Source organism: Pelmatolapia mariae, linkage group LG7 (assembly GCF_036321145.2).
Source record: "Pelmatolapia mariae isolate MD_Pm_ZW linkage group LG7, Pm_UMD_F_2, whole genome shotgun sequence".
NCBI lineage: Eukaryota > Metazoa > Chordata > Actinopteri > Cichliformes > Cichlidae > Pelmatolapia > Pelmatolapia mariae.
In genome coordinates this window covers 62,592,993-62,607,632 of record NC_086233.1, presented here as the reverse complement: position 1 = coordinate 62,607,632, position 14,640 = coordinate 62,592,993, and the positions used below count along the sequence as shown (strand labels likewise).

The 14,640-nt window shown below is 42.0% G+C and overlaps 1 protein-coding gene across 1 annotated transcript in view; it reads left to right on the top strand.

Moving 5' to 3' along the window:
• The window catches only part of cdh13 (cadherin 13, H-cadherin (heart)), a 352,583-nt gene that overhangs the window by 240,244 nt on the left and 97,699 nt on the right, over positions 1-14,640 (top strand). The window contains exon 8 of the mRNA XM_063480168.1: positions 1,789-1,967. Coding sequence (XP_063336238.1) covers positions 1,789-1,967 — 179 coding nt within the window. The remainder of the gene's footprint in view (positions 1-1,788; positions 1,968-14,640) is intronic.

Sequence of the window (14,640 nt, the reverse complement as noted above, 5' to 3'; positions counted from 1 at the left end):
ATGGATAAAAGTCACACCTCTTTGCCCTTCATTACCTTCAACTGGACTAAAGACATTTGCTCCTAAGCCACTTTTACTTAGTGTAGACTTTGCATATTTTCCATTAGCTCTTTTGTGTCTTATTTGAGTAGTTTGGCTAATGCACTGTGGCAAAGTACTGTCGGGTATTAAGAAGAGGCATGAAACGAGATCGATGCTCATGAGCCGTGCAGCGCGATGCTGTTATTTAGCACTTATGGGAATGTTTTATTAAATGTGTGGGTCAAATAAGAATCAGAAGGGATTTATTGCCAAGAAACACACACAGCAAACCTGAGTTTGTCAATATCAAAAAGAAAGGCACCTGCTTCATAAATTTCTGTTTTCATTTACCTCGGAAAACCAGAATCATAATCACATCATCCTCCAGACTGATTGAGTCAATTAAGAGTTATAGTGCAATACTGCTAAATGTTACAATCCCATTATTTAATTGATTACTTTCACATCACAAAAAATAAAAAGAAACAAGGTGGTATTGAATTCATACCAACGACAACAACAACACAGCGGACTGGACTGAGTGGAGTTAATAGACACGTCTGCCTGCACTGGAGAAATGGAAAACACCGTTCAGACACACAACCGTGTATGCTCTATATTTGATTGAGTTTGTGTGTATGTGTGCATGCATGGATGCATAAATCTATGCTGTTGCTCGTGCACATGTGTGGACGGAGTGCGTGTCCCCCTGAATTGGTGCGAGTGTATCTCATCACCGAAAGGAGACAGAGATTGAGGGCTGAGGGTGTGTCAAGGATTGCCTCCTATTTTAGCTCAGCTGTGGAGGGCAGGATTTCCATTTTTCTTCCCATTACCAAATAAAGTACACCCTGCTGTTAGAGCTGACATGAGGAAGAAAACACATTAATAGCAAAGGGTAACTTTTTAAGCAGCTGTCACGGCAGGAGCAGCTTGAAATATTGCTTTTCAACCATCTACTCCCATCATTAATATAATTTTGGGATTCCTAACGATATAAAATATCGAATTCAGCTGATAACAGACATCATGTAGGTGATGTTATGTTAATTGTAGATTAGGTGAGTTACTTTCAGTTTTACTAGCACAACAACATCCCAGAATACTGTCACGGTCTTAGAGTTTTGAGTTTTTGGATTTTCTGCTGATTTAAATATTTTCTGTTTATTTTCATGTATTTATTTCCTTAATATGATCAGTGTTTACTTTTTATGTCAGAGTTTTTTAGATTCCCTTTTTTTCCTTTTGTTGTTTTAAGTTTACTTTCCCTTTTTTTCCTGCTCTTTTTTTCACCTTGCTATTTAATTGTCTTCTGTGATTTGTATTCACTTTTACTTCCTCCCATGTAATTGCATTGATAGTGTTTCCTCCCAGCTCTGTCTGTTCCCCGTGTGAGGGTAAAGTCCGTTCGTTCCTTAGTTTAGTGTCTGTTAACCTTCCATCAGTGTTTCTTGCAGGTTTCTGGATCCTGCATGCTTTTCTGGTGGGCTTTGCTTTATAGACTTTAACCAGCCAAAATAAGAACTTGCCTACATGACAAATACATTTCACAGTTGGAAAAAGAAGAATTGTAAAAACAAAAATAAAAATTTAGTAGAGTTCCCGTGACTCCTGTAGTTTAACATATTGCCAAATGTTTACCTGAGACTGATTTCAGGGTATTTTAATCAAATGTGTTTCTCTTGTTGTTCTTCTTTGCTCATTTCTTAGTGAGTAAAGACAAATGTTCAGTTCTGACTCAGCCTGGTCCTTTAATCTCTTCCCCAGGAACCACAGTGATGACAATGACAGCGTTTGACGCGGACGACCCGGACACAGACAACGCTGTTCTGCGCTACAACATCGTCAAACAGTCTCCAGACAAACCTTCACCGAACATGTTCTACATTGATGCAGAAAGAGGAGACATTGTCACAGTTATAGCTCCCACGTTACTTGACAGAGAGGTGGGTTAACTCGGCAAATCTGTTTCTGTGTTTGTGGTGTGGCCCTCTGCACTGAGCGATACTCTTTTCCCAAGTGGGGAAAAAACCCCAACGGTGTGGTGTTGGTGGTCAGGAAGTTGTCACGAGGCTTAAACGTGTCACTGGAGTTTCTGAAATGAAGCATCCATTCATTCCCAACGTGTCGCCGGTGCTGCCGGCAGACTCGAGAAACCACGTAGAGTCGGTGTCTGTGTATGTGTGTCGTGTAAGCCGCTTCAGTGTTTGTGTGTGCCTTTGTGTGAGGGAGCACCGGCGCGTTCCAGCTAGCAGCCGCAGTAGCTAGACGAGCGCCTTTCCATTTCCCCGTAAAACCAGAGCGACACAACGGGATGATTGCTTTTCCAGCAGGGTGACGAATGCCAGAACATCGATTGGCTCCGCTGGTGGAAGAGGAATATTAGCTGTTGTCAGACACTTAGCGAATAGTTTAATTGAGGTGATACACACTCATCCGTCGACTCTGGTGGTGTCCAACATCCCGAAAGCTAAAAACCTCCCATCCGGAACTGTTGGAACCGTGGTGACTAACTGCCCTGATGAGCCAATCCCTGAGCTACAGTAAACTGTTTAATAGAAGCCTAATTAATTAAAAGTAGGATGAAATGAGATGTAATCGATGCAGTGTGCAGTGTTGCTGCTTTTGTGAGGTGAATAAGAAATCATCCAAGCGATACACAGCTGGTGGTTTTTCCTGGTGTAATAGGAGGATGAAAGTGAGACTTCCAGGATATTTCAAAAGATAATGCTCCAGTAGAGTGTAGAAAAAACAGTAACAATAACACTACTTCTCTAATGTCTGCATCCAAGATTTATTACACCACTAACAGGCTAATGTTCAAAAAAGCAGCTGAATGCCTTTGAAGAAGGCAGAATTTTTCACCTTTTCTCTTCATTTTTAAACTCCTGAATTTCGTAGCATGTACTGTAAAAAAACCAGTAACGCAACTCAAACTAACTCGCGTCCATATGTAAAGCTGAAATCCAGTTGGAAATACTTTAAGGTTTAACGCCTTGGTGGTCATTAATACTGCATTTGTCCATGTGCATGATATGTTATAGGTTTTTGAAGAGATCATGTAATGCACATGTATATTTGTGTTTGATTTGCACTCATTTTGATCAACAAATGTTAAAGAACTTGGACTCGGAGGGAAGGATTCTAAGAAGTGATGTAAAAGAGAGCATAGCATTCAAGTGTTTTCATGTTTGAAGCAATGACTCAGTGTTATGCTGCCGTGAAGGATCGTCAGAGTCCTTGAAAACATTTAAATGGGCTCAAAGAAAAAGAAGTGAAACAAGTTTATTTCTATGATAAACAAATCATGACAAATCCATGTATGTGAGAGCGCTTTGTGGTATTAATAGTCACATGAAAAGCCTAAAGCAACATATATGGTTGAGCGTTCTCAGGGTTTTAACAGACATGTAAACTTTTCTGGATACAAAGAAAAGAAAAGCAGCCAGAAAGAGGGCAGATGGATACCTTAAAACTGTCCACATCGAGGTTTGACGAAATTTAGACCCAGCCACTTTAGCACGTTGTCATGACTCTGACCCCAGCTCGATGCTGTTTAGCTCCATCTGCCAATATAGTTTTTAAATACAGTATGTCTTTTGTATGTCTGCAATATTTTGCTTTGCAACAAAGCCAAAACACCAAATGGATAGGGAATATTTTTGTTTCTCCTATGTTCTTCAAATTCCTCAAACATAATTCAGGTGGCGCTATAAGTGTATTTGGATAGACACCTCACCTGCCCCAGGGAAGCAAAAAGCAATCCGGAGAAAATTGGAAAATCAATTTTGTCACATTGAAATCAGTTTGATTTTCCCTCTAGTGCTTTCTCTGAGGCGTAAAATCCTGTCTTGATATGCACATTTATTCCAGCACTCTCTGTTTTTCTCCTCACTTTATTGTAGACATGTCTTCCCTTGCCATCTAATATTATTCTGACACGCGAGGTTGTTGGATCAATGGCAGGCTGTAATTTCTGACGGCTGGTAATGCTGCAGGGATGAGGCCATTTTCTTAAGTTAGAAAAGATCAAAGAGTTTTTGTATTTTTCACTGGATTTACATGGAAATCACTGTTAATGAGTCTGCATTGCAAAAATGTCCCTCTTTACCTGCTGTCCTCTGAAGCAGGGCCGTGCAGAGTGCAGCTACCAGATTCAAGCACCATTCGTACGGTACACATCGGCACTGCACATGTCACTGGATGCTAATCAATATAGGGTTCCACCTTCCTTAGTCTCCACGAAGGCGAGCATGTGTACGAGACTGTTGATGTGTTTTCTTCCTCTGTGCGATTCAGCATGCACATCTATGAGTGTTTGTCAGTAAGAATAGCTCAGATAAGCTTAAATTAATAAATTATCTGTTCAGAGAAAACAAAACACCTTGTGAGATAGTGGCGCTTCATGCTGCGCACATCTTCCTGCTGAAAAAATAATCTCACTATCTCATTTATCAGTCTAACCATAGTTTCATCAGTCAGCTGTGCTTTCATGCACTCCCTCCCGTTGTCACAGCCGTACTGCAGCACATTATTTTTAAAGGCTTGTGAACTAAAGGAGCAGAAATTAGAATCAGAAAAAAGCAAAGAAACCTGCAAAGGTGGAGGACGGCAGGCAGGGGTGCACTGAAATCTCCCTTTGTCTTCAAAATCACATCTGAATTTTAATCAGGTGTACTGCTTTGGTTCTTTTTGCTGTAAAGGACTGGACCTAGAGTTTGACCTACCAGTTTTCTGTCTTAGAGCTGTAAGTCACAGCATATATTATACTTAAAAAAATATGTGCTCATAATAAAACTTAATATTTTATAAAATAAAATGCTTCTAGTTAGTGGACAAAGCTTTTTAAAGAAATAAAATCAAGCTGAAAATGATTTGCAATACATTTCCATCCATCCATCTGGGGTATCTTTAGCATTAGGCTTAGGCTGCTGGGGGGGGGGGGGAGCAGCGGCCAAGGCAGAGAAGCCCAGACCTCCCTCTCCCAGGAGAGCTGAGAGATAATTTCTCCAGCATGTCCTGGGTCTGCCCAGGGGCCTCCCACAGTGAAAGATTCCCAGAACATCTAACGGATGTTCTCCTTTCGGTCACTACCCAGAGCTCGTGACCACAGATGACCGTAGGGACATAGGTTGGCCGTTAAATTGAGAGCTTCGCTTTTACACTCAGCTCGCTTCACCAGTACAGCGTCCGCATCACTACAGCTGCAGCACCAATCCGTCTGTCGATGTCACGCTCCCCTCTCCCCTCAGTCAACAAGCCCCTGAGATACTCCTCCACTTGGGGCGGCAACTCGTCCCCCAATCCTGACTGGGCACTCCACCCTTTTTCGACTGAGGACCATGGCCTCAGGCTTGGAGGTGCTGATTTTCATTCCCGCTGCTTCACGCTCAGACTCGCACTGCTCCGATGTGAGCTAGACGCAACCGCCTGATGAAGCCGACAGAACCACATCATCTGTGAATACCAGAGACCCGTGTTTGCGTGGGCTCTCTCCGGGTACTCCGGCTTCCTCCCACAGTCCAAAGACATGCCGTTCACGGCGTTAGGTTAACTGATGAATCTAAATTACCCATATGTGTGAATGTGAGTGCGAATGGTTGTCTGTCTCTGTGTGTTAGCCCCGTGACAGACTGGGGACCTGTCCAGGGTGTACCCCGCCTCTCACCCTGTGGTAGCTGGGATAGGCTTCAGCCCCCCACGACCTTGACAAAGACAAGCAGAAGAGAATGGATGGACAGTATATTTCACTTTAGCGCATGTGCTATGCTAGATAAGCTGTTTGTTATCATGTTGGTTTTGGTATTTGTTACAATTTTGGAGAGATGATCAGCTGCTCATCCGTCATATTTGTGGCGACCAACTAATCGATTGATGCATTTCTGGTTTAGTCTTATTTATACTGTGTTTTGAGTTACGCTGAATAGCATTTGAACAGTCTAAGTAGAGATGTGTGTATACGGTTTTCTATTCTAGGTATGCCTTCTTACAGACAGCGGGAAGAGACGCTCTCAGAAGTAATGAAATAAGAAAACTGAGAAGGGTTCCCAGTGTTTTTGGCTTGAATATATTTGTTACAGGGCAGTTACAGAATGATCACATTTACACACACACCAGTCATTCTAATCTCTTGTAGTCCATGGTGTGTCCGTGTGCTGGCTGGTTGTAACCGGAGAGGACAGACTGCTAATGGCAGTGTGACTTTCTGACTCCCTAATGCTCTCCGGCCAATCTGGGAGCTGTCACTGCTCAGGATAGCCAATCGATAGAGTTGACCGACCCCTTCGCCCCTCTCATGTCTTACAAAGGTGAATTACATGGAGGGAAGAGGATGTCTGGTTGTGTGTGTGTGTATTTGCCACTGAATTGTGATGTTTGCATTGATATAAATGAAACTTTGCTTCTTGATGTGACGGTTGCTAAAGTTTTCTAGAGAGATGTGTTATGAGTGTTTGGTGAATCAGCCAAATTAAGGCACATCTTAACAGTTCCCATTTTTAAGGTAAATTTCATTTTAAAAGTACTTTTGAAAACCGTTTTGACTGCTCTGAAAATGAGAGTGGAAAAGAAATTTGATTAGCATCGAGTCTACAACCTCTTTTACCGTCTACGCAGGGTGGGGATCTCCAGGCCTCGAGGGCCGGCAGGTTTTGTGTCCTTGATCCAACACAGCTGATTTAAATGGCTAAATGACCTCCTCAACCTGTCTTGAAGTTCTCCAGAGGCCTGGTAATGAACTCATTTGGTGTCTGTTGACGTGACGGTTTATAATCTTCGTTGAGGTGCACGCATGGTCTGTGCTTGTGTGCTGGGCACTGTAAGCACTGAGATTAGGACCTGTGCTGTAAATGTGTTTACATGTCATTATTCACTCTGTTATGCTTAACTAGTGCAGATCTAGAGTGACAGGTAAATGGATGCACACACTTATCCCTGATCAGTGCAGAAAGCAATGGTGGCTGTAAGTAAAGCGACCCGGTGTTTGTTTAGCGCGACCTTGGCAACACGCTTCCTGACAGCATTCGGCTGATAAGAAAGCGAATCCCGTCTAATGGCTTATTTGGCTCTGTGGCTGGAGTGGCTACATGCCGGTGTGTTGGGATGAATGAAACCTGAAACTTTGGCAGGTTCCACTTTAAGGGGAAACTGCATTCGTTTTCTCCATCGTCACTGTTGTGATCCCCTGCACTCCCCCCACCCCGTCGCTCCCTTCTCCCTATGCTGTCATGTTCATCACATTGTTTTCTTGGTTATTTTCATTTTGTGTTATTTTCTCTCTTTGTCTCGCCGCCTTACTGTCTATCTCCGTTTTTTTTCCCATCAGCCTTGCCTCCCCTTCTCTGTCAACACTTCACTGTGGACATCCAATTACTCGCAGGTCATAGCATAGTGATTCCATTCAGAGCAGCACCATTCAGCGCAGGCCTCAAACAGCCATTCAAATTACATCCTTGGCCGCCTTCAGAGTTGCCGCTCTGCAAAATGTTGTTTTCAAACATTTCTGGGGCCACCACCTAATCTGATCTCCCGAACATAATTGAATGTCAGTCGTCACATAAAGATGGTTGCCTCTCTTCAATTAGCATCTCGTTTCCGCGTGTCACAGCAACGAGACAAAGCAGACAGAGAAATATTTACTCCTCCCAGGTAGAGGCCGGAGAGAGTTATTATATTATGTCATTTATATGCAAATAATACAGCACAGGGAACACATTGATAAGATTTCATTACAGCAGATTTGATGTACACTTCAGTTTATAAACTCCCTTCATTCTCCTATTATGATCTGCAGATTGGTAAGGTGTGAGTAGATGAGTGGGACAAAGACAGATGCAGGACGGTATGGACTCACGTGTAGGTTCTCAGAGGGCGCGGGAATCCGAGCGCTCCATCAACACGTGAACAGGTTCAGCTCTTTTTGGCTGGCAAGAAAGACACGCCATCAGAAAGTTCTGGCTCAGTATGTGCTAGGAGATGCAACTTAATAGAGAAATGAGAATGGAGGAGAGCTAACGTGATCATGAGTGGCAGAATGGAGAACAAATTTAGAAGCGGCAGAGTGATTTTATTCATAGCAGCAACAATGAATACGAGGCACTGTGTATTCACTGCTTACTGAAATGTTTTTCAGGGCTGTCTCTAGCCACAAGCTTTGAAAGTTTTGTTGGAAGTAATTTAGAGTTCTTATAAAACTGGCCTCAGTATAAAGACCTGAATGAACTACAGCCAGTCTGGACCACAGGTAACGTGAAATATATTCAGAGGTCTTGTATTTCCTTGTTAAATCCCTGTTGAATACCTTCTGAAGCAAATTTCGATGAATTTAGAAACGTTGGAGGCGTCTGAGATAAGGGGGTGGCAGCTTCTCACTCCCTGATAGTTTTATTAGTGATTAATATGCTGATCTTTGAGACTGATTAATGGTCCTAATGTAATCAAGGTAAAGCTGTGTTAGCTTGCCTGAACGCGTGCCTGTATAGACGCGTTGCTCTCCTTCAATATCTGAAATGAATTGAGATTGGGACTACATTAATAATCTGGAAGCAAAATGGCAGTACACAGTAGATTTCTTATTCGTTTGTTAACGTCACGTCTGTGAGTTGTACAACTTTGAGGGGAGGGCAGAGACATCTTCACCCATCAACAAGCGGATGAGGAAACAGTCTCAGCACATCCATCATTCGTCACAGTAAAGGTCATATAACAATAAGCAGAACACAGTTTGGATTGGAGGGGAAGCTTAATATCTGGCATATTCATTCTTGGGACATGGATGCAGCGTCTGCTCCCCTAACTTCAGTTTTAGTATCTGGTATGTACTGTGTACGGAGCATTTGTGGAGTTTACCTTTGGATGTGTTCATGCATCCGTTTATATAAGATAAACTGATAGTGTTCAGGCTCACTGTAACCACTTCCCCTTATTATGTTTTAAATGTATCCATTTATGTATTTATTTACTGACCTGTTTTTACTATAATATAGTTTCACACCTGGTTTTAGTCCCTACATTTGGACTGAAATGGTTTAAAGAAGGTCAGTTTTGCCTGTGACGCAGCAAGAAGTCAAAACCAATTACCGTCACACTTGCTCACGCATACGTGATGGCTTTTAACTGAGAAACGAAGCCTAGAGAAGAAAGTGAAACACATGAGTACATTACCAAGAGATCCCATTATAAAGAATGTTACTGCAGTGTCTCCCATGGCCAGTAGCCAGACTTCTGGCAGCTGTAATCAATACAGTGTAGTTGGTGTGAACCCAACCACCTCACTCTCTCTTGTTCTTCCCTGAAATGAACAAGGTGAACACCGTTCACGGGCATTGATGAAATACAGCGCTCTTATTTTCCGACTTCATCTCAGTCCTTCCTCTCTTCAGCCGCCTCCTCTTCCTGCCTTCCACTCCTCTATCATGCCTCTGTCCAGTTGCATTAGTGAGGAAATGAGATTCCCCCTAATTAATTAGATCTCCGAGTGCTAAAGATGGAGATTACACCCCAATGAAGGTTAGAGGTGTCAATCACAGTTTTTTTTTCTCAAGCTGAGCGTTCCTCGAGATAAATTGAGCCCCCTGGGCATTGTGGGTAAAAAAAAGTGTGTTGTTAATCTTTGTTTTTTTTCTCTCTCTCTTGCTTTAATTGAGTCTTACAGACACTACTCAATGAAAGTCTGGGACCAGAGAGAAAACAACTTGGGAAATTATATTTCCCCTGACAAGCAGAGACGAGAGGCACAGTTTGAAAAGATGAGAGAGAGAAAATGAAAATAAAAGGGATGAAGGTGAAAAATTGGATCATTAAGATACTAAGAGGGCGGAACAATGGAGACTAATAGGACAGGACATCCATAGAGAGAGTAAGGCAGGCAATCCAAATTATTCCAAATTAAAATAATTTTTGTGCATGCAGTGAGACAGCCATCACTGTAGGTTATTGATATTTCCTGATCAATTTATTATTATTATTTTTTGTTTTGTTTTCTCAGTGGCAATAAATAAAAAAACAGTTAAACATGTTTGTGATTTTTTTTCTTTTATGCTAAAGGAAATCTGGATAATATGGTCAAAAGGTTTAACCAGTCCTTTGTTCCTGGGTAACAGAGAAAACACAACATTACTGAATTTTCTTAGCAAATACTGTCTGTGGTTTGCAGGAGAGCAGTGCTTCACTGCTGCATACGTTCAGTCATCTGCTTGCCATCCCAGCTATAATAACTCTTCAAATATCTATAATTTATGCTCATAAGGCCACGAGGGTGGAGACACTGCAGCAACACATTCAGTTCAAATTCTGAAACAGCCGAAGATGGTCGATGAAGAAAAAGTGAAGTCGTTGTTATAAAGGGGGATCTGATGGCAGCCGGCAGGACGCCCAATTTTAAAGTGCGGTAAAAATAATATTTGCCTCCTTCCTTATTTGTTGGTTTATATTAACACTTTTTTCAAAATAACATTTTTCAGCTTGTCAAACAAATTTTAACATTAGACAAATGTAACCTAAGATTCCTAACCTAACCTAAAATTCTGTTTTTAAATGATGATTTCATTTATTATTGGAAAATCATGATCTAAACCTACCTGGGCCTTGTTGAAAGAGTAATTCAGTAATAAAAATGATACCTGGTTGTGTCAACGGTGGCAAAAGAGTTGCAATGAGAGTTCATCGATGACTCATCCATGTGGTCACAAAGTAACTCAGATTATCTAAAGACTGCAGGCCTCACCTGTCTAAGTTACAGTCAATGTTCGTGATTCAACAATGACAAAATGACATCCATGGGAGAGTTCGAAGGTTGAAACCGCTGCTGACAAAAAAGAGCACAAAGGCTCATCTGCCAAAAGACCTTGTTACGCCCCAGTCTAGGGGTACAGGAACGTAGCATAAGAGTTAAAAAAGGAAGTGACCCCGCCCTGGTCCCCAAAACCATACACAGAAAAACCAATTTCTTAGTGAACGGTGGTTTATTTGTCTACATTGAAAACCAAGCTCCGGGGTGAACAAAGGCCAAAATAACAAACAAAACACGCTAAGTCAGGAGAGGAGGTGCCATCTCAAGCCCTATGTGAAACAAAAACCAAACAAAAGACACACGCTGCACCTAACTCTCTAACTGAAATAAACAGGAGAAAGCAGTACAAGGAAAATAATCAGGCAGCTCACCCCTTCTGTTTCAGTGTCTATTTATAAGAGAAGACTAATTTACACACTATATACAAGCTCGGTGAGTCACGAGAATCACAAGCACGAATGTCACAGGGTTTGGAGGCTCAGGTCTGCTGCTGCTGTCAGTGGCTGCACGGCACAACTGCTGGTGAGGGATTTTGAAAAGAGCCACATGATCAGGGACCAATCAGCCGCCGCCAGCTCACCAATCGGGAAGGACCTGTCGAGTCTTAAAGACAGAGCACAAAAGTACACAGCCGGCCCAGGGCCGTAACAACCTCTTTAACGATTTTTAAGACTTTTGGGAAAATATTTTGTGGACTCACAAGACAAAAGTTTTAACTTTTTGGAAGCTTTGAGTCTCTTTACATCTGCCCTAAAACTAACGCAGTATTTTAGAATAAAGAAAATCATACCAACAGTCAAACATGGTGGTGATAGTGTGATAGTCTGGGCTGCTTTACTCCTTCAGGACAACTCGCTGTAATCGATGGAAACATGTATTCTGTGTGTTTTACCAGAAAATCCTGAAGGAGAGTGTCTGACCATCAGTACATGCCCTGAAGCTCAAGCAGGACAATGACTCAAAACACATCAGCAAGTCCATCAAAACGAAGGTTTTGGTGTGGACCTAAATCCTATTGATACGCTTTTAGCATGGCCGTAAACAAGCCTGTCATGTTTGGAAACACCCCCCCCCCCCCCCAGTGTGGCTGATTTAAAGCAATTCTGCAAAGAAGTGTGGGCCAAAATTCCTCCGTTGCAATGTGAAAGACTCGTTACCAGTTATGAGAACTACTTGACTGCAATTCACGTATCTGTTTTATGGGGCAAATACTTTTCCACATAGGACCAGGTAGGTTTAAGTCTTGTCTACTAATCTTAGTTAGTTCTGTTTTTTAACTTCCGCTCCCTCAATTAATTTGTCAGTTCATTTTTTTAAGTGCTTTTCTTGAGACTGAATTCAGATCAGGACTACATTTAGAGTAGCAATAATCTGGAAGACAAAATTGCAGCACACAAATGTCAGGGACGCAGGACTCACAGACTGAATGACTAACTAATGGTGGCAGCTTTATTTCTGGAGAACATTCGAACATGAAATACAAGAAAACTAAACTAGAAACTAGAATCATGAGGCTCAAACTAGAACACAAAACCGGGAGACAGAGAACCAGAACATTAGCAGAAGCACGGTGAGGGTACAATGTGACAAAGGGCAAAGGAAAACACTGGGCTTAAATGCACAGGTGAGACAACGGGATGACGGGGAACAGCTGGGACAGATCAGACATAACGAGACAAAGGAAACAAAGCAGAATACACTGACATAAGACTATCAAAGTAAAACAGGAAGCACAAGACATCGGCAAAGACACAGACTCAGACACACGACTGAGTGGATATGCAACACAGGGAAGACACAGTGACCGAAACTATGAGCTGGAACTACAAATATAATATGAACAGAAAACCAAAGCCATGTGTATCCTAGTCCTGCAGTGTCTTTAGTTTTGTTTTTGGCTAATATGCGGCACTATCTTGCTATAGTGTGCAGGTATCGACTGCCTGAATGAAGAATGCTTGTGAAATCCCTAATTAGGTTAAATACTGTAGTAGGTGTAAAATGTTATGTGTGTCTAGAATAACATAGTGTATCTAACCGTTAGGGTCACGACTGCGACTTTGTGAGGTTTAAAATTGCATAATTTCTATTAAACAAAGCTAAAGTGGCAGCGGGCTCTAGATATTAGCAGAGCACAAATATTGGCTCGTTCAAATTACTATGCACACAGAATGAAAAAAAGAAAAACAGAAGACCTTTTTAAAATTCCAAAGTAATCTACGAGCGTGGAGTGGATTCTGACTTTTCCTGTGTCCTAAGGAGGTACTGAAAGGGCAGCGGAGAAAAGGAAGTAGGAAAAGACAGCAGGGCAAGACCTGTGAATGGATAGATGAAGGAGAATGACAAGAAGAGTGAGGCATGCAGGTGAAAGGCTGAATAATTAGGATGAGTCGACTGCTTGCTTGGAGGAAAACGTCTGTGCTAAGTGGAAGCGAGAGCTTCACTAATGTCAGAGAGGTCCCGGTGATGCTACGCTGTCATTATGCTTAGAGAGGGCATCGCCACTCTTACCGCCCTCTTGATGGCTCTTCCTCTACCTTCCGACTTTCTCTTTTTGTCTGTGCTTCCTGTGTCATTTCATCCTTCGCCTGCCTCCCCTCATTCCTCTGATTCACCCCTTATTTTTTCCATCCTCATTGACCTCAGGATAAAGAGTATTTGTCAACAGCTCTTACTCTTCATTGAACCTCCACCCTACAATGGCACTTCAGGCGCAAATTAATTTTGCCCTGTCTCTGTGAGAAAGCGCATTGATTGGAAAAGTTTGTTGTTGTGTCCTGAGTGCTTTTTTATTGTCCCCTTTCCCATGCTGGTTTCTCCTGCTGATGAAACTGGGCTTGGTTCATTGCCTCTGTTAAAGCTGAAAAAATACAGTCGGGCACATCTCTCTTTAGGTCTCAATCGAAGCAGCCACAGTGTAAAGATCATTCAAACTGCAGCGCTTTGTTTCACAGAGACATAGACCAGCATGTAAATCTATGCTGCTGCACGATCTGCAGTATGGATTTGTATTGTAAAAGAGAGAATAAGCAGAGGAAGTTGTCATTAGCACAAATGGTGCCATATGTGCCGAGGTCATACGGTAATTCTCCTTGTGGAACACAGCAGTGGGATTCTGTAAGCTGTCTAATTTCGTTAAGGCCAGTATCTACCGAATGTCAAACAAGGGGTTCAACTTCTGCCTTGCCATTTCTCAGTTAATCTAGTTTAATCTTTTTGTAGCCTGCTTGAATCGGAGCTTAACTGAATGTATGCACAGTATCATCCTCCTCCTACCTTTGTTGTCTCTCTCTCAAAATAAAGGATAAAGGTTTAAATAAGGATCAATATATTGTATTGAACCAATACTGGCAGCTGTGTTTTATATATGAAAATAATGCTTGAATTTAACCCACTGTCATTCTGTAATTTTCTGTGATGTTCCAAACACAGTCAAGCTTTTTCTGATTTGATAGATCAAAGAGTTCGGAGTCTACAATTGGCTGTTATCCTCTTCAAGACAGTCTCCTTGTGCAGCCATACACTGCTCCTAGTGCTCCTGCTGTGTTTCCAGGTCAAAACTCACAATGTCAGCAAAGATTAAATTCTGTATCAAACTGACCCAACCTCCCTGTCAAGAATCAGCACAGGGCATGAAAGCTTTGTCTGTGATCCTGACACTGAACACAAGTTCAATTCAATTCAATTCAATTCAATTTTATTTATACAGCGCCAAATCACAACAACAGTCGCCTCAAGGCGCTTTATATTGTATAGTAGATCGTACAATAATAGATACAGAAAAAACCCAACAATCATATGACCCCCTATGAGCAAGCACTTTGGCGACA